General features: G+C 45.8%; 1 protein-coding gene across 2 annotated transcripts in view; it reads left to right on the top strand.

Annotated features, from left to right (window-relative positions):
- CTNNBIP1 (catenin beta interacting protein 1) overlaps window positions 1–13775 on the top strand; it is a 29714-nt gene extending 15939 nt beyond the window's left edge. The window contains exons 3-5 of one of the 2 annotated variants that reach the window (XM_050322525.1): window positions 1096–1217; window positions 1670–1760; window positions 12091–13775. In XM_050322525.1, coding sequence (XP_050178482.1) covers window positions 1122–1217; window positions 1670–1760; window positions 12091–12149 — 246 coding nt within the window. In that variant the 5' untranslated portion in view covers window positions 1096–1121 and the 3' untranslated portion in view covers window positions 12150–13775. Of the gene's footprint in view, window positions 1–1095; window positions 1218–1669; window positions 1772–12090 lie in introns of those variants that run through there. The other variant, XM_050322524.1, reaches the window with a different exon arrangement.
- The last annotated feature ends 5704 nt before the right edge of the window (window positions 13776–19479 follow it).

Here is a 19479-nt window from a genome sequence, read left to right as displayed (position 1 = left end):
CAGGGCCTGGCTGTAATTTTAAACTCTTTCCACACCCAGATTACTTTCCCTTAAAAGTCATAATGAAAATGAAGTGAGGGGAGAGGTTGGTGATGACTGCAGGAAAACATCAGAGGGAAAACAGTGTCTGAGCCTGCTGGGATGGAGCCTTCACTGAGGCAGCCCTGGGTGGTGTGCCCTTGGTTCCTGAGGTTCAGGAAATCCCATTTATAGCTCGGGATAGAGCCAGACCCAGTCCTGGGGATGAAAACGAACTGGAGAGCTGCTGTGGAGTCACTTTGTGAGCTGTTGTTACCTTAATAAACTTCAAGATCATCTTTAAGAGCAACTGAAGAGCATCTCTGTTTTGGTTTTGTTTTTGTTTTTTGTCTTGGTAAACACCATGTTATGGAACTTCAATAATCACCAGATACATAACAATACATAATCATGCTTTGTGCTGTAGAATTCAGATAGCACAGCCTGTTTATTCCATAACATCATTACTTTTTATTAAAATAAAAAAGCAAGAGTTCAGGTTTGAAATGATACGAGAAGGGATGAGAAACTCTACTCCTTCCCTACTCTTCTTTCTCTCCAAAACCAGTTCATACATTTTAGTAACTTTTACAGAAGTGCAGTGGCCTTTTTGATATGATATATAAAGTTAAAAATAGAAAGGGAGAGGAGAAAGACTTAAGAGCTGTGATTTCACCCAGCTTTTGTTTAGCCATTGCAGGCTGGATGGCTGTGCTTTCTGCATCCTGTTTTCATTCTGGTTGGGCTTATTTATGGAAAAAACCCCAAACCACGGTCTCTTCTGTCAGGGTGAACCTTTCATCTGGTTGTTAGAATTCTTTTTCCACTCAGGCAGTGAGGTAACCACAGATAATGAGCTGCTGGGGATGTGAACATCAGCCCCGCTGAATGTTTGCATATGTAAGGCCCACGTTAGCTGTTCACAGTTTTAAGGATTTCTCTGATGAAGGATGTGATTCTTTACGCTCCCAGGGTATTCAGTGATCTGCCAACTGGTGAAAAACAGGTAAATGAAACTCCTTCTGTATTCCTGGTTTACCCATGAAGTATTTCAGTTTGTGTTCTTGTGATCCTCAGGAAATCCAGGAGCTGGCAGGAGGGGAATGAACCGTGAGGGCGTCCCCGGAAAGAGTCCGGAGGAGATGTACATTCAGCAGAAAGTCAGAGTTCTACTCATGCTGAGGAAGATGGGATCAAATGTAAGATTGATTCATAGTCCTTATTTTATGGCTTTCCAGACATTTTTGTAGCAACTGGGATAGTGCTTGTTGAGATGGGCAGGTGAGGGGCTGGTTTTGCCGCTGAATTGTTTCAGCTGTCGTTGATTTAACCGTGATCTGCAGTTAAACACAATTGATTTTTGCTCAAATATTATGAGGCTTGTGATGCCTGAAACTGCCATGTGTGGATAAATGATCAGATGTTTAGACTTAAAGCTTTTCATCACTGGGAAAACAGCAAAGCAAGTGTTTTAAGGTGACTTTGAGCCTGCCCGTGAATTCACCATGCTCCAGTTTGCTGATGGTAGAGCTGCACAAATAACAGGTGATTAAAGTGCTGAGAGGAGAACAGAGGCAGCTGTGATGTTTTATTGGGGAGTGGGAGATGATGTGTCTGGTTTTTCCTGTTGCTGACTGCCTGTCCCCCCCAGCTGACGGCCAGCGAGGAGGAGTTCCTGCGCACGTACGCAGGGGTGGTGAACAGCCAGCTCAGCCAGCTTCCCCAGCACTCCATTGACCAGGGTGAGTACTGAGCTTCCTTGCCTTGGGTTTGGTTCATCTGTGTCTTCATGAACCCACCCTGCAGTCCGGGATATGCTCTGGGAGAGAACGACAGTGAACTGGTCAGCAGTGGTTTTATTTTAACAGGTAAAGTCAATCCCCACTAAAGCTGAGATTCCTTAGGATGAGGAGCATTTTTAAACACCTTTATTCCCCATGATAACTCAAAACACTGATGGCCAAAGTCCTGTGAGCTCTAAATGCATGTATAGAGCTTCCTACCCTGTCTAACACACTAAATAGAAATAAATATTAATCTGATAAATTGATTCTTGTTCTGTGTGTGCAGGAAAATTCAGGTATGCATAGGTGCCTCTGGTTCCTACTCTGTTCAGCATAGACCCTCTGCATAAGATGTAGATCATCAGGGTTTTTATATTTATTCTTACACTGGACATCTGTGCTTAAAAAGGAACAAGGCTAGGGGTGGTTTGCAAGCACTTTCTTTGTACTCTTCAGACTGGGAGTTTCATAACACAATCAAATGCAAAGTAAATACAGATTTCTAAGGTACAAAAGCATGTGTTGGGCATGTGATAATTTAGTTACTGTGACTCCAGTTGCTTGATAACAGTATAGTCACAAAATAAAATGGAATCATCCAACACCATCATCTGTTTTTCCCATTTCCATGAGTGGGGAAATGAAGTGCAGTGTTACCATTTCAGCAGAGCAAGAGGGAAAGATTAACAATAGGAGGAATTTGTTTCCCCTTGCATATCTTTAATTTGCACAACGTAATTAATTCCCAGACAGGGGCAGCAGACACGTAATAAGTTTGCAAATCTGCTTTGGTTTATTTAGATTCCCATTAAGGGGATGATCTACGTGCTGGTTTTGTTAATTCTTTGCAGAAGTCTTGGTAAACAACTGTGTGGAGCTGCTGTGAGTCCCACTAATCTCTTCTGAACCGGAATGTTTCTCACTGAATTTGTTTCCCTCCCCTGCCCAGGCCTCGTGCCAGATCACGTTCCTAATGCACACTTTGGTGTTGAAGGAAGATTGGGAGGCTCCAGTGCCAGAACTGAGTTGAGCAGAAACTTAATATAGATCTAAGACATTTAGAAATGCATCAGAAACACAACCTGCACGAACTTGCTGCTCTGTTTTAAGGCTGTGTGTTCATTCCTCACATAGCTGGGGCTTGGTGGAGGTAGATCTATCTACTTGTGTGTTTTGGCTCAGGATTCTTTGACTCTCCTGCCCAGTCTAAAGGGGAAATTTGGCAGTTCCTTGTCAAAAACTGAGGTAAACACAATCATTTTTCAGTGTTGTCCTTAAAAAAGTTATGTTTTTCACAGTGCCAATCCATGCTGAGTGACCTGCACTGTGGCAAAGATGACAGAAACAGAACTCCAGCCAGGGGACACAGATACAGATCCTTCCTGCACACCTTGATCCAGCTCGCTGTCTGAGCTGTCTGATTTTACTGGCTGTGAAATTATATTTTTCCCACCATGCAGACTCAAAAAAAAATTGCATTTTGATGTGACTTTTAAATGTTAAGGAAAGAAAGAGTAAGAGTTCCTTAGTCTGCTGCTCAGCTCACCGATCAGGCAATGCAGGAAACGTAAGAGCTTCACACCTTCTTCCAGAAGTGGTCTTTGTCCCATATTTGAACAGTTAGCAGCTGATTTTCTCTGTCATTGTTTTCATGAAGTCCTTGAAGATTCTTAAACCTTTGTCCCCAGGGAAGTGAAGCTCTCCCTGGGGATGCTTACTTGAATCTAATCTGAGACTCTGATGTCTCTCCTGGGAGATCTGACCCCACAATCTACCTTCAGTCCTCCCAGATTATAATTAAACTACTGGCCTGACTATTAAGATTTTTCTTGATAGGGGAAAAAAAAAAAGGGGAAGAAAATCAGTTAAATATTTAGAGAAGTGGGAAAGGATGTTGGTTTTTTTTTACTCCTTCAGAGGGGCCATCTCTCCAAATGAAGGAGAGAAAAGCAAGATGTAAAATAGAATTGAAGTAACACAACCAAATACTTTTTCCTTCAGAGAAAGACCAAGCTGCAGCTGTAATTTATTGCCCAGGACTTTGATTTCCTCAGAAACCTCTCCAGTTTTGTGACAGTCAGTGCTGCTGCTGCTCTGGGGTGTGGGGGTTCCACATCAGCAATCACCGTCTGTCTGTCTGTCTGTCCCTTCTGCTGCATCCTGGGCTTGGTGACACAGGAAGGGTGACACTGAGAAATCACTGCAAATCGGCAATGCAGGCACAGAGGTGGCCAGTTTGCCACCCTGAGGGAGATTCCATCTCCACTAGATGGCATTATCTTGTGCTGAAAATCCCATCCAGGTCTGCACACCGACAGCTCGCTGTGCTCCAGGATTGCTCACAGGAATTTACTCCCCTGCTTTTCTGCTCTTTCCACTCAATCTCCTGTGGATTTTTTTTATTTTAATGCAGCTTGTCTTCCCCAACAACAAAAGAGGTGTTATTTAAGGAGTAACTTCCAAGGAGTTGGCCCTCAGAGGGCGTCACAGCCCTTTGTTCCCCAGCAGGACAAGTTGCTCTCAGCCTGACTTGTCCCAGACCTGTCTTTTAGAGCCACTTCCCTCCAGCAGGCACAAAAGACACCGAGCTGACTTCACATCCCTGTTTTGTTCCCAAAAAAAGAAAAGAAAAAAAAAAAAAGGAATGACATCCTTGGCATTAGCACTCTGGGGGCTTTGTTCTGGACCTGCAGGTTTCTGTGGGTTGCTCCAAAGTGCTGGGGTCTGGCTCCAGAGTCACAGGAAGGTTGGTTGGGATTGGTTTGGTTGGTTGGTTGGGGTTTTTTTGGACAAGATTATAGAGGATGGATGGTCTAGTAGTTTTTTTAAGGGTCTCACGGTCTCTGATACAATTTTCAGGTTTTCCTTTGTTGTGCATCCATGAAATGGTGTCTCAGAAGAGCTGCCTGGGGGTCTCCCAGCAGTGGCTGCTGAGCCTGTCAGGGGCTGGTGCTCCCTGCAGCGCTTGTGACACATCTGCCACCCTCTGTGAGAGCCTCTTTGACCACAGGGAGTCACTGCAGCCTCGGTGTCCCTTTGTGCAGGGATGTGCCAGTGCCTTGAGGAAAGCAGCTGACACTGTCCCTGCCGAACCCAGGCTTGTGCCATAAACCCTCAGTGAGCCACTGTTAATAACCACATCTCTGACATCTGAAGCTCCTCCCTGGTACTCTGTTTGCTGTCTTAGGAACCAGCAGTGGAAGTTAATGGCTCATTTTGATCCAGAAGCATCTCAGAATACCTCTCTTAATTGCTACTCTCCTTGAATTTGTGGTTATTTTTACTGGAAGAGATGAAATTTTATTCTTTATGTCCTTATTTCTTAGCTTGCTTTCAAAAGGGATTCATCTGTTCAGATGCAGAAAATCACTGGGTTAGGATTGTTTACAGGTTTCCTTTCACATCTGAAACACCTCCACTCCTGAAGCACTGCCTGCTCTTGGAGTGAATCTTCTTTTCCTGACAGGCAGCTCAGAGTTATTCAGAATATCTTTGTGTAAATCAGGTAGTAATGAGAAATATCCCAGCCTTTCTAAAGTGCTGGAGCAGATACCAAATGGAAATCAGTGCAGATCTCTGTAGTTTGTGTTCTAAACTCCTCACATTTATTGCTACAACGTATGTTGGGGCAACAGATCTGTGAAGGGATCTTGGATGGCCAGAAAATGTACTCCAGTCTGAAAATAGTCTTTTTTTTTCTTTCTTTTTCTTTCTTTTCAATTCCAACTCTGTTTGCCCTTTCCTTTCAGTGTATTCCAGACTCTCAGGAAGTGCTGAGTCCCTCAGTGTGTTGACTTTGATACCCTTCTCCAGAGAAGGCTTATCTGATGTATTAAAAATACTTTATCATCCACCGAAAGGTGAACTGGTAGCAGAGGGGATGAGCTCTCAGTAACCCAGAAGAGCTGTGAACAACAGTTATAAAACTCTAAACCAACAGTTATAAAACTCCAAAGTGAGGTATTTAATACTTAAATTTAGCATTAATTAAAGAGTCCTAACATTAATGTCATGCTCAAATTTTTAATAACCATTTTAGTGTTCAGTCATTGCTGTTTAGCACCTTTGTGGAGGTGTAAAATACAGGGTGTTTTCCTTTCCTTGGGGAGCTTTTTATCTGGCATCTGTGGCTTGGTTGTTGCTTTGGTTTTTTATGGCTCCAGGAATAACTGAGGAACCCAGAGGCATCTCTGTTCAACCAGTGTGTGTGTGCTGGAGAGGGGCTGGAACCAGGATATTTGGGAATATTAACATATTGCTCTTGCCTGCATTGCAGCAGGAGCTCGGGCAGCTCGCACTCCTCAGGCTTCTCCAGCTCAAAATGATGAAATTGAGGCTTTCTCCCATATTTTTGAGGACAGACAAAATGCCTCTCAGGGGGATCATCCTGCCTAGAAGCCACGTTTCCTGCTCCCCAGTTCCTTCCAGCCCTGAAGGGTGGGCTGGCCCTGGGCTCTGGCAGCTCTGCAGATGGAAGCAGTGCAGTTTGGAAGCCCGAGCTGGGAATTGTGCTGAGACCTCGGTGATTGCAGCTCTGGTGTTCCTATAGCAACAGGAGTGTCGTGCTGGCTCTTGAAGGAGGCTGTTCCCGTGGGGAGGGAGGGCAGGGCTGAGCTGCAGACACGTGCCCTGCTTGGGTGCTGGGGCACCCAAACCCACCCTGGGCTGGGTGTGGGGTGAGGAGGGGACCCTGCTCCTGCAATGGTGGAGGAGGAGTTGAGATCAAGCTCTTCTCAGTGTGGTTTCATTGTGTTGAGCACGAGGCTTGTTTGAATGTGCTGCTCCTCTCAGCAGTGCAGGGGTATTTTTAGCATGCCAGGCTAGGATACCAACACTGGGAGTTTCAGGGGAGAGTTAATGTTTAGAAGGTTGTTGCTTGAAGGTGGTTGAAGAAGTGTGTGTGTGTGTGTGTGTGTGCAGGGATCTTGGGGGAAGTGAAGAATTTCTTTTTTTTTAATTTGGCAGCCTTGAAAAATTCACAACAGGCTGAACCTTCTGATCTCTAAAGGCTTTTGGGGGTTTAATTAATTCTGCAGGTGACTACAAACAAATCAGGTGGACGTGTCTATTTATCATTCAGAGAGCACTTGGCAGTAGCAGCTGTAGATGTGTCAGCATCTTCCTTTGTGTTAGGATAGTGTGCTTTTAATCCAGCTTGTGTCCTACTGGCTCGATGTCCCTGTTCCCAGGTACCTGCTGGGAAAGCAGCAGTGTCAGTCATCCTGGGGAAATTGTCTGCAGTTGAGGTGAGCTGATGAGCAGCTGAACCCACTGAGCTCAGGGGCTGTCTCTGCTCTTCACTGCTGGGCAGCAAAGCCGTTTGACCTTCAGCTCATCTTGGCTTGCCAAGACTGAAGTCCAGGTGGTGTAAAAGAGCTCAGAATTCAGCCATCCAGACAACTGCAGCTGGAACACAATCACAGCAGGGGTTTTTTGGAAGTTAGTAGGGTAGGATTGGCACTCTTACCTTTCAAGACAGAACATGTGCTACCAGCTAATTGTTGGTAATTTCTAGGAAGGAGGAGGGTGGGAAAGTGGAAAAGACAGTAGAAGTGGAGAACTACTTGCATGTCTGAAAGTTTGGGGCAATTAATGCTTTGCTTGTGAAAGAAGGTGGGGAATATTTAGTTGGGTTTCTATGTAAGTCTCTATTTCAGTGTTGGAAATGTGTGCCCAGAAAAGGGACAGCTGTGGAGGGAGAAGCTGTGGAGGTGCAGGAGGTCAGGTGTGAGTGTGCCCTCATCATTGTTCCATACATTAATTACTGGAAGTGAAGGATGTGCTAAAAGTAAACCTGGCTCACCGTCCTATTGTCCCAGTCCCGGGCTCTTGGCAACGTGCAGCTTAACTTTATAACCCGTGCTCTGCTTTTCCCATTTATTTTACTTGATTAGCAGGAAAACATCCGTCCTGGGAGCCAAGTGGGACTGCAGGAGCAGCCCTATTCACCAGTACTTTAATCCCTGCTTTCCTTTCAGCACACAGAAGCCCCAGCCCCGTTCCCTGCCAGTGTTTGTGTTTGTACCATGAGCACGGGCACTGGAGAATTGCTTAATGAGCACCTCGTTAGCTTGGTTTCATTTAGCTCTGGGTAGTTTGGGCTTGCACAAAACCTGCTTTTGTGCTGAGAGATGTGGAGGACATTTCTCTGGACAAATGTCACCCAGGTTCTTTTGCTGCAGGACATCTCGAGGCATAGCCCTGCTCCCATCAGTGGCTGCTGGGAGGTTGGGAGCACTGGTGGGTGTCGATGGCACTCCCACCCTGCTCCCTGACCCCGCTGCCCATGGCCCCAGCAGCTCTGCCTGCTGTTGTTGGACAAAGTTTGTCTTCCTCTTTGTAAAAATCAGCACCTCACCAAGGGTAAAATCTGATCTTTAATGTGGGAATAAAAGAAGTGACCACAGGCTTGAGTCTTTACTGCAGGATGTTTTCTGTTGGGATTCGTGCCCTCGGGGTACCCACCCACTTGCTTGTCTACCTGGAAGATATTATTATCTTTTATGGGATAGATCAAATTGTGTTTTTTAAAGGCAGTTGCCTGAGGCTCTTGCAAATACGGAGTTTCATGTGATTCCTGCAGATGCAAACATTGGTGGTTCTACCAAATAACAGAAAGCAACCGAGGAGGGAACGGGAAATAAAACTATCCAGAATTGGGTATAAAATCTGTTCTTTACTCATCTTGCTTAAAACTGTGCCAAGAGCCACAGAAATAATAACTCCTAATCTTTTATTTTCTTTTTCTTCCCTTCTGAAACAAACAGCTAAACCCCTGCTGTGAGCCCTGCTCCTCACTGCTCTCCTGCTCCTTCCTGTGCGTTGTTTCACCGCTCCCTGGTGCTTTGGCAGGACTTGCCAGCTTTGTGTTGCCATCAGCTTTCATTAGTTTATGGTTTACTTTTCTCTTCCAGGCTCACTGGTGAAAGGGTGAAGTAAAATCCTTGCAAAGTACAGCTGTAATCCCTTTTGTCCCAGTGATTTTCCCTTCAGACACAATCCCTGACCTTTCCCTATCGAGTTGTTCTACCCACCTTGGCTCTTGATTAAGGTTGTTATAATTTTAAAAGTACCATGTGGGAAACACTGTGTTATAAAGTGCTGCAGAGCATCAGAGAGGGAGCAGCTTTTTGGTGATGTTATGGTTTAAAAAGCCACCTGTGCAGGTAATTCATGAATTCAGGTACAACTTGTAGTCATTGTAACTACATTGGTGTGGGTGTGGCTGTGAAAGGCTGAAATCTTGAGTTCCAGGCCCACTCTCCATCCACTGCTCTGCTTCCTTTAGGATGCATGTAATAATAATCCAGTAATCCCATAGATATTTGATGATTTCCCACTGTTCTTTATTGTGCTTGTGCTTTGTCTTCCAATTAGAACATGGCTTTGAAATTCAGCTTTTTCGCTGCTCCTGGAATTTTTTTGTGCTCCTCTCTCTTTTCCCACTGGAAGTCCAGGGAGATGTCCCAGGATCAGAAGTTCATGTTGACAGGGACACTGGTGCTGAGGCTGTGCCAGGTGTGCCCAGGGAATGGGAAGGGGAGGCTGAGGGTGACCCTGCTCCCAGCAGGGGCTGTTTGGGCCGTGAATCCAAAGTGAGCAGCAGCGTTCCTGGCAGCATTCCCGGCATCCCCTGTGCCCAGAGCTATTCCTGCTCATCCTGTGTTTGTGCCGTGCCTGGGAACAGGGCTGGGATTTCGGGGCAGGCAGGAGTTGAGCCCCTGTTTGTGGGGTGATTGTCAGGAGCGACGCTGCCCTTTGCTGCGGCCACTTGTAAGGATTTGCACCCCAGGAAGGGGAGACCCCAGGCAAACAACCAACATCTGGGAAGTAAATCCAGCTCATCCCTGTGCTGGCCTGACGTCATGTGTGATTTCTGTGGTTGCCAGGCGACTCCAGCTGCTCCAGCCTCCTCCTCTCTGAAGGGGGGATGCGTGGAAAGCACCACGGGTTGTGCTTTATCTGCCCCTGATTCCTTAGTGCTGCTAAAACCTTACTCCTCTTTCAGCAGAGAGGGGTTTTTCAGAACCCTTGCAAATAAAATCCTTCCTTTTTTTTTTTTTTTTTTTTTTTTTTTTTTTTTAATTATTATTATTTTTTTTTAGGGGCTGGTGGTTCTGGTGCATTTTAAAATCAACAAGGCAGCTTGTTAACTCCGAGCTGGGTGCTGGCACTATATATCATTTATGTTTTGATCAAGGAGAAAAACAGTTTGTGGAGGAGATGAAAAGGGAGATGACTGCAGGGCTTCGGAGTGCTGGCAGGAGGGTGCATCAGAGCAGTTTTTGATGTAGTTTTATATAAGATAAGGGCCCTACATGTGAAAAACAAACTACTCTTTGGTCCTTAATATTTCCTCCTTTGAGTGCGTGTAACAAATAAATTGTGAAGTGTGTACAAGTGAGTGTGGTTGCATTTCCTGAGCATGGATTTAGCTTTTAAGGACATTAGCAAGGGGAATTTGCAACCGTTTTTGGCCACTTTTCCTGCCACGTTGCAACTAAAGAAGCAGATTAGATAACTGGGAAATGGAATCCGTGTAACTAAAACAGATGAAGGAATTTTTATTAGTCCTTTTTTCCCCCCCTTTTATGCAGGTGTATAGGCAGGAGTTGCTTGGGGGCACCAAGATCTGCTGCTTGATACGCTCCAAGTAAAAAGGCTGGAGGAATTTTAGGTGCTGCTGCTCCTCCTGGGCTGAACTGGAACTTTGCAGAGCCCTTTGTAAGAGGATTGTGTGGAGCTGAGCACTTACCTGGCTGGGCCAGGCAGGCTGGGGTGCTTTTGGCCTTTCCTGCTTTGTCACCTAATCCCTTCAGAGAAGCTTTGAAAAAAACATTGCCTAAGTGCAATTATCCCGAGCAGACTGAACTGGTTAATGAAGGCCAGAGGAGTCATTGCTGCCCTTAAACCCTTGGGGTGCCTTGAATGGAGGACAGAATTTTTTAGAAATGATGTGGACACCGAGTGGAGGATTCATCGTATTTTCTAATCAGATAAATGCTGTGAGAGGATCTGCAGATGAAAGAAAGCTTTTCCTTTTATCTGACTTTCTTGGGGATCAAATTTTTTACCAGAAATTAAAAATACAGCACTCAGCCCTTCAGGGGTTGTTTTCCAGGTCTTGTCTAGACTCAAGATGCTGATTTAATCCCCTGCTTTGACACTGCTGGGTGATGCACTTTCATTTCCATATTGTCCTGGAGACATTTCTCTTTAATTGCCTGCTGGGCCACACTCCAGAGTTGGGAGGTCCAGAGAGCACATTTCTCTTCTGAAGGTCTCCAGGCATCTTTTTGGAAGGAGGAGAGCTCAGCGTGGAGTGTTTTCACCACCCTTTATCAGAGGTGTTTCTGGAGCCCTTCAGGTCTTCCTGCTCTAAATGCCCACTTGAAAGGCCACACAAGTTTGCAAAGACTTGGAGATGGTTATGGGAAGATAATTAACCTTTTTCTGTGCTCAGGGACAGGAGTTTTGATGGTGATTATACAGAGCTGATGGCCTCTATTGAAAAATAGAAATCCAATCATTGAGAAAGTTTCTTTTCTGGAAAAGATTTCTGCAGGCTGGGGATGAAAGCATTGCTTAGCAAAGCTTGGATCTCCTTCCTGGGCAAATGAAAGCCTTCAGTGTGGAAAAAAATACTGCACTTCTGTTGGAGAAAGGAACATTTTCAAGGCATCTTAGTTTATAAAGGATGTTTAAATGAATTTTTTTTTGGGGGGAAGTGAAAACCTTTCAGCTGGCCTAATAAAACAATTTTTTGTTCTTTAAAAGCAAAGAGTAATGAATATCTCTGTGTAAAGAGACAGTTAAGAATGCCTAAATGTCACTTTAAAAGGACAGTGATGCATAGGGAAGTACAAATTTTATTGAGCAGTCAAGGTCCTCGTGCTTCAGAGAAGCTCAATAAATTGCTTATGCAGTGCTGGAGTTTACAAGGCCAAAAAGAAAAAGGGATCTCAGCGTGCCTGTGGTGAGAATCCTCTGTACACTTTTAAGTCTTGCTTCTTAGAAATGTGTCAAAGCAAGGAATTCTTGGGTTTCCTTTAAAACCAAACTGATTTCCTTAGGCTGGAAAAGGAACACTTTAAACCCACTGCTGAAATGTTTAGATCACTTTAAATGCCAGTCCACCCCCAGAAAAAAATTAAGAAAATGCAGCTTTCTCTTCTCCTCTCTTTGCTTTCCTGTTGATTTTATGGATGTGTGGGGGGACACTTTGGGCTCTGCATCTTCGAAGGAAGTAACTGTGGCTCATGTTTTCCTGTGCCCACTCTTGCTGCAGGTGCTGAGGATGTGGTGATGGCATTTTCCAGATCAGAGACAGAAGACAGAAGACAGTAACCCCAGGCCACCTGAGCAACACAGAACTGCAGAGGACACTGAGACCCCTGAAGATGGAGGAGGATGGCTGAGCGTTAATGAGTTCCTTTGCCCACCCTGATTGTCCCTTGGTGTTCCTTCTCCTTTGTGATGTTGTTCCCCTTGGCCCAACCCTCAGAATGCATCTCCCAGCCATCCCTCCCTGTCAGGTTTTGCCACCCAGCCGGGCTGTGTTAATTAAGGACAGCCCCCAAGGGGTGAGCTTGGTTGGCTCAGAGGGACAGGGCAGTGGTTGGGGCGAAAGGAAGGCAATTTCTCCAACTTGACCAATGGGAAACCTTTTATCTCACACTTTATTTTGTATCTCAAAGAAAAGTCCCTCGACATTCTACTTCTAAAAGAAGCTTTTCATGCTGTGGTGCTTATTTAGGTCAGACTTGTGAATTTGAAGAGGGGTTTGATTTGGCTGCGTAGGACTGGAAGCGACTTGTGATTGGGTGACAATGCAAATGCTTTCCCTTCAGTTGGCTTGCAGGTATTTTGCTGACTCCCAACGTTTTCCTTGCAGGAAGCTGATGATTTTGGTGCATTGGTTATTTCTTTGTACTCACTGACTTGGGGAGGGGAGGGGAGGGGAAGGAGACAAATGTGCTTTGCAGTATTTATTACATCTACACATATAAACGCTTGCTTTTTTTTGGGTGGGTTGTTTTGTTTTTTGTTTGATTGGTTTTTTTTCCCTGATTGGCTTTGAAGTCATGGGTTTGATTTCCTCTTGGCTGCAGTGTTTCTGATGCAATCAGTTTTTCCACGCTCAGCTGCTCTGTGGCCTCGAGCTGTTTTTGGGAGCGTCTGTGGAAAAGCATCTTGGGTTCAGTAAAATCCACCTGTTCAGGCTGGAAGGTGGGAGATTCCCAGCCCTGCTTTGGGAGGGGTTGCTGTGCCACGAGCTCCTGGCACACCTGGCTGCTCAGGTGGCTTCTCCCTTTGCTTCTGACACAGGAGCTGTAGATGTTTTGCAGGAATTGCAAGGATCAGATCTATGGCTGTGACGTGAATTTGCCAAATTTGTATAGAGAATATGTGAGCTTGTTTAAAATAGTACAGAGAGTTCCACTTTAACCCTTTAATTGCTGCACAGGACTAGCTCTCACGTTAGGAAAAATTAATGATCATTGACTTAAACCCAGCTTGCACTGGGGTTTACTAAACTTAAGTGTCTGGTCACGTGGAAAATTGTACATGCTTTGCCTCCTTGCAGCTGTTTGGTGACAGGGAGATGATGTGGATCCCAAGAGAATACTATTTTCCTTAGGCACTGTTCCAAGAGGCAGGAGCTGCACTAAGCTGTCCAACACTGAGTGTACAGGTGACACTCTCAGGTTTACTCTCCTTGTAGCTGCAGGGCCTTAAAACACACACACAAACACACATTTACAGACTGAAAAACCTGCAGTGGAATTCCTGAAGTGCACTGACTGTCCAGGAATCTGCACATGGTCTTTTAGCACTGCTGCCTCCAACCAAGCACTTCATTCTCTCTCGTGTGTGCAGGTGGTTTTTACAAAACTTCTGGATTTTTGCTGTGGGTTGCACTGACTTTGAGATGTTTCAGAATCTATTAAAGCTGAACTCCATTCACCTGTCCCTGGTTCCTTTGCTATGGTTGTTAATTACTTGGCTGTGACAACATGACCATGTTTGTGGCAGGAAGTTGTGCTGATAGGAGGCTGTTGGGGCATCCAAATAGGGGAGAAGCTGGATAAAAACATGGACTGTGCAGATGGAAGAACGGACTCGTGAGCAGAAGGAGGAGATTACCTTGAGCTAATCAATCCTGTGTGATGAGAGCAACTGGACATCTATTTATGAGAACACTCCTTTTGATTCAGTGGCAGCTTTGTGAAGTTCAGTGTGAAAGCAAATCTCTCACCCCTGTTCGTTGGGGCTGGAGGGGAAATTTCTTTATTAAAATAAACCAGGAATAAGCCCAAAAGATTGTTTAAATTCTGACCTGGTTGCCTAAGAGGCACTTTAATGTTTGGTGCAAAGGGGGGCAGCCCTTAGAGGGTTAATTTTGGGTGGGGGGGAGAGGTGTGTGTTTCTGGCTGGAAAGGATGGGCTGGATTGTGGGAGCTAAAATGAATCCTCCTTGTGTATCTATGGCATTCCTGAGCTGGTAAAGCTTTTCAAGGGGAAAAGTGTTCATGTGGTTTAATCTTTTCACTGAAAATGTAACTGTTTGGGATGGGGGGGGAGGGGAAATACAGTTTTTAATAGCTGCTCTCGTTGCATATTGATTTCTTACTGTTGAACTGCCCAGTGAGACACATTTGCTTCACCTCTGTGAGGGACTCCCACAGACACTCCCAGCTTGGGGTCTTGAGTAGAATGTTGAGAAGGATATTGTGACAAAAGCCAGTGTGCTGTGTAATCACATGATATGGAGTTAAACACTGGAGGAGTTGGAATCTCTTGAGGACATTTGTGCTCTGCCCCTCCCCACCTTCCACCAGGGCTGGAAGATCTGTACTAAGGAACTCATCTGTAAATCAGGGAGAAAGCAGTGGCAAAGAGGGCTTTCCAGTGTTCCCTCTGGGTTATATTTCTAAGTATTTATCTTCTTGATTTCTTCAATGAAAACACCATCCCTATTCCAGCTGTGGAACCTGGATTAACTGATGGGTGGAGATGGATGAAGTGGAGATTCCCCCCCCCCCAGTACGTGAGCACGGTGGACTTGCCTGTTGTTTGTACACATTTCTCGAGCTTTCCTTTGTGCTTTTGCCTTTTTAATCAAACCATTACTGATAAAACTAAGAACTGCAGTGGTTTAGGGGTCAGAGGTGAGCACAGATCTGATTTGAAACGTGTCTGTGGGTAGAAAAGGCTGTGTAGTCACTACCAACCAAATAGTGCTTAAGGCATATTCAGCAAGGGAGTGGAAAAGCTTCAGAGGCATCTTCCAAAAACCACTCCTTGGGTGGTCTTTTTGGGAGACATGTTCCTCTAGATACTCACAATGTGCTGTTCTGTTGCCAAGCTGATCAGGTACCTCTCCTAACCAGGTTTTCCAGAGCTTGAGAAGGCTCAGAGCTGACCCAGACCCTCTTCTCTCCCCACATGGGCTGTTTGTGGCTTGTTGTGGCCCCTTGTAAATGAAAATGAGGCTTCACCATTCACACAGACCTTGAGTTTGATTCTCCCAGGTCCTAAAACAAACCCTGGAGTCCCAGAACACGTGAGCTGGAGGCACAGCAAGGCTTTGGGAGGAGATGCTGCCTGGAAGAAGCTTGGACCACTAATAAAATAAAATAAGCTCTTCAGGGTTTGTTTGTTCCTGTTCCTACCTAAGGTAAGTAGTTACTAGAAGTTGTATCCTCTTGGCTGTTCTGTGGCCTGTGTGAAAGTTTCTAATGCTTTACCATTAAATCTGTTTCAGTTCCACCAAGTCTGTGTTTCTCATTCACCAGCAGCCTGAGGAGTTCTGGTGAAGGCTGAGGATTAAATGGCCCATGAAATGCAAAGAGCAGAGATCATCCTAAACAAGACCTCAGGGTCATATGTGGGATAAATTTCTATAGTTATTGAGAGTCCCTTACAAGAGCAGAGCAGTGCCATGTCTGAAGCTACCAGTATTTTATATTGCAAGAGGGGGGAAAAAAGGGCCAGAAGTTAAAAGCTTTGAGTCAGATATATAGATATATATATAATGTGTTAGAAACTATTTTATGAAAGATACTGAGTGCCTGGGCAGGGAGGGGAAAATATGATTTGGATTCCTTTAAGATCAGTTCTTCAGCTTTCTTTTTGGTCTCTTGCCTCCTCAAGGACTGTGGCAGAGCTGACAGCACAAAAGGCTGCAGGGCACTGGGAACAGCAGGAACCAGGAGTGCAGCAAGAACAGCTGCTGGAATTTTAAGAAATCTTGAGTTGTATTCAGTGTCTCCAAAACAAAGAGTCCTTAGTGAGTAGCATCTCTTCCTCACTGTAACCCATCAGTAACAAAGTGTTCCAAAGCTCAGTTGTTAATAAAGAGCTTTTAAGAAGCTTTGTTCAAGCTGCACAATAGTTGTTTTAGGTGTAACAGGAGCACTAAAGTGCTGCACAGTTGCTGCCTTGTGGGATATTTGCTGAAGGCAGGTGATTTTTAACCCACCTGACAGCAATTTGGTACCAACAGCATCATCCTCATCCTCATCCTGCTCCACATCCAGAGGGTCTGGAGCTGTTTGTTGCCCAGTGCTGCACTCAGAGGTGAAGGTTCTGTGCAGGGCAAATCCCTGCTCGCAGCATCCACAGGAAATGACATTTATTGCTCAGCTTCTTTGGGGTGAGATGTTTTTATTTGTTTTATCTTCTGACAGGTGTTTTATTTCTGACAGTATTCTTCAAGATCCTGCCAGTTAGGCCTGGATGACTTAAAGTTAGGCAGTGTAAATGGCCTCTCACCAGACTAGCTTTTAAGGGTGTTAAAATGCCAAGTTTCTGTAATCAGGAGCCAGGCACAGCACTGAGGGGTGATGGGTGGACAGACTTTCCTTGCAGCCTCAGGTGATCAGTGATTTGCATCCTGCCAAGTCTGTACCCTGTGTACCTGGGAGTTCTGGAGCAGCCACTAAATAGGTCACTGCCTTGCTGGGGTGGTTCTTCCAGGCCTGCCTCAGACTTGCTGTATTTACAGGCACTTTGCACTGCAGTTTCCCCTGAAGCTCCTTGTTACTGCTGCTTTTCACAGTTCTGCAAGTACAAAAGTGCTGTACAAGAGGGAGGACCATTGTTGTTACCAGGGTAGGAGCTTGGATGTGTTCCCTGTCAGAACCAGGTAGGTTCCCATCCAGAGGCAGAAGGGAGAGATCACCTCCTGCCTTCTGAGCTCTGCTTTCATTTGCTCTGCAGCTGAATTGCCCTGAGCAGGATTCCTGCAGTACCTCGTAAACAACCTGGCTGCTTTCCCTTGTAGCCTAAAGCACTTCAGTTTTGGGGATTGTTTATTTTGGAAAGGAGAAAAAGTGGGGATTTTTGATGCTTTATAGCCTGGCCAGCTTACAAGCTGCCTCATGTATCAGCACGAAGCTGTTCTGATGTTCTGTGCACTGAGCTTTTTGCTGCCCTGACATTTTCCAGGTTAACTCTCCTTGCTGTTCAGTGGTGCTCTGTGAGCAGAGCCTGTGAGACCAGGAAATGAACTTCCAGCCTTTGTTTAGCAATTACAGTGCCAACTCACACGTGGACTGATGCATCTGTACCTCAGACCCGTTGGTTCAGCTGAATCCTGAGGTTGCATCTGCGTTCTGAGTGGAGGCTCTTACAATATGTAGGGACCCATTTAGTTAGGTTTGTGTTTGAGTGGGTGTTTGTTTACCAGTGTTCTTGGCTTCACTGCTGGGGTTTTAGCCCCAGGGGGAGGGTTAGTTCCCCGTGGCTCCTTTGCACAGCTACTTTCCACTTTCGGGAGACACAAATCATCATGAACTTGTACAAGCATGTGGAGTGTGCCCTGCAGTCCATGTGCTGCCACATAACACATTCCCACTTTGCAGTGAGGTGGAAGTAATTTTCCTACTCAGGCAGGGCATAACTCAGTACTCTCCTGGTGCTTGCAATATTGGAAGTGATGGCAGGAACAAGGTTGACTGTTGTGCAAATACCTTTCCCCAGATGAGGGGAATTCTGTGAGATGAGGATGATATTATATAAATTCACCTCAGGGCTGGATGCAGAGCCTCAGCTGGCCAAGGATGTGGCTTCAAACCCTGCTGTTCTACCTGGGGGAGGGAGGTTGTTTTAAGCTGCCAGAGGAGCCCAGCAGTTCCTCTTGTTTCCTGCCCTGAGTCTGTTCTTTCAGAGAAGCTCAAGGCATAATTGTGGTCCAAGACTGCAGAGCCACTTGTGACTGGAGCTGAAACAGAGCTGAACAGTGCCTGGGGTTGCAAACAGGAGCCCTGTGTTCAGCTGCAGGAGCAAGGAAGTGGCACTGGAAGTTCAGAGTGTGGCCACACTGATGGTTTTGGGGTTTGGTGGTGTTTGACTGTGAAGGATGGAAAGTTCCCTTGCTTTGAGAGGGCTGCTGCTTCAGAAGGGAGCAGCTTGGGATGTTATGAGCTATGTACACGTTTGTCCTGTGAAACAGGAGAGTGCATGGAGTTACCTGCCCAAGGAATGACACAGGAGCTCATGATGCTGCTGACTGTGCACTGTAATCCCTGCTCAGCTCTGCTGTGACCTCCTAATCACAGGGCACGGTGTGGATTGCACTGAACGTGATTGGAATGGACAGTGGGAGCCGAGCGTTTCCCTTCAGCCTTTTGTGCTGTACCTCGAGTGCCTGGAGCAGCCAGACACTGCCTGTGTGTGCTGATGGCTTGAGCAGCTCCAGTGAGTGCCTGTGCTGGGCACAGCCAGCCTGGGCTCCTGCAAGGACAGCACTTCCAGCACAGTCTGCACTGGGGGGTGTTTTTAAAGGCTTGTTCTGAATCTGGGGGTGTGTGAGGAGGGAGATGGGGCAGGGCAGGAAGGGATGAGTTGCTGCAGGTGGAAGCACAGGGGGACAGTTCTGCCTCGCTGTTGTGTTCTCATAAGCCTCTTTGAGCCTGCACAGAGATGGTAATTAAACCAGACAGAATCTTAAGCCTTGCCTCGCCAGCAGCACCAGACTTGAGAGCCTCCCTCTGAAAGGAGCTGTGCCATGTGCTGGTTCTGTACATGCTGAGCTGCTCACACCATATGTGCCTACACTGGTGCCTTTTGTTTCAGTCTGACCTTGACCTCGAGGTCACAGTCTCCTGAAAATAAATGGGATGTGTGGCCTCACCCTGGCTGGTGGAGCTACGTGAGCTTCTTTACCTGATTTTTTTTGGTTTGTTTTCTCTCTCAGTGTAGCAAAGTGTAGGTATCAAAGGATTGGAACAGTGCAGGAATTTAAATGAAATCTTTTCGCTTGCAGTGCCATTGTCTTGCTACCTCCTTCTGACCTGGATAACTGAGAAGTGTTTAGATGTTCCTACAAACAGGAAAGTACCACAACCAGCAGAGCTGCTCTAGTAAATAGTAGTCTAGCCTGGTACCACTGTGTATGCAAAGATTCCCAGCTCAAATCCTTCTGCAGAGAACAGCCTTTCCTCTGTTCTTGGAGCTTTAAATAGAGAATTTGTCAGGAGCAGCACCCTGACTTAAGTACTGGTGAGATGGATCCCGGAGGACGAGACCTTTGGCGTGGTAAGATCCCAGACCTGGCAGTGCTCACAGCTCAAAGTCAACACCTTGACTCCTGCTCAGACAGAAGGAACGAGAAACTCAGCTGTGTCAGGTTGAGGAAAGCCACAAAAATACCTCTGAAACACAAGGTACT

The sequence above is a fragment of the Myiozetetes cayanensis genome, unplaced genomic scaffold, assembly GCF_022539395.1.
Source record: "Myiozetetes cayanensis isolate MyiCay16 unplaced genomic scaffold, myiCay2020 scf28, whole genome shotgun sequence".
NCBI classification, from domain to species: Eukaryota; Metazoa; Chordata; class Aves; order Passeriformes; family Tyrannidae; genus Myiozetetes; species Myiozetetes cayanensis.
Note: the sequence above shows the minus strand (reverse complement) of the source record. Positions and strands in the feature narration are given on the sequence as shown.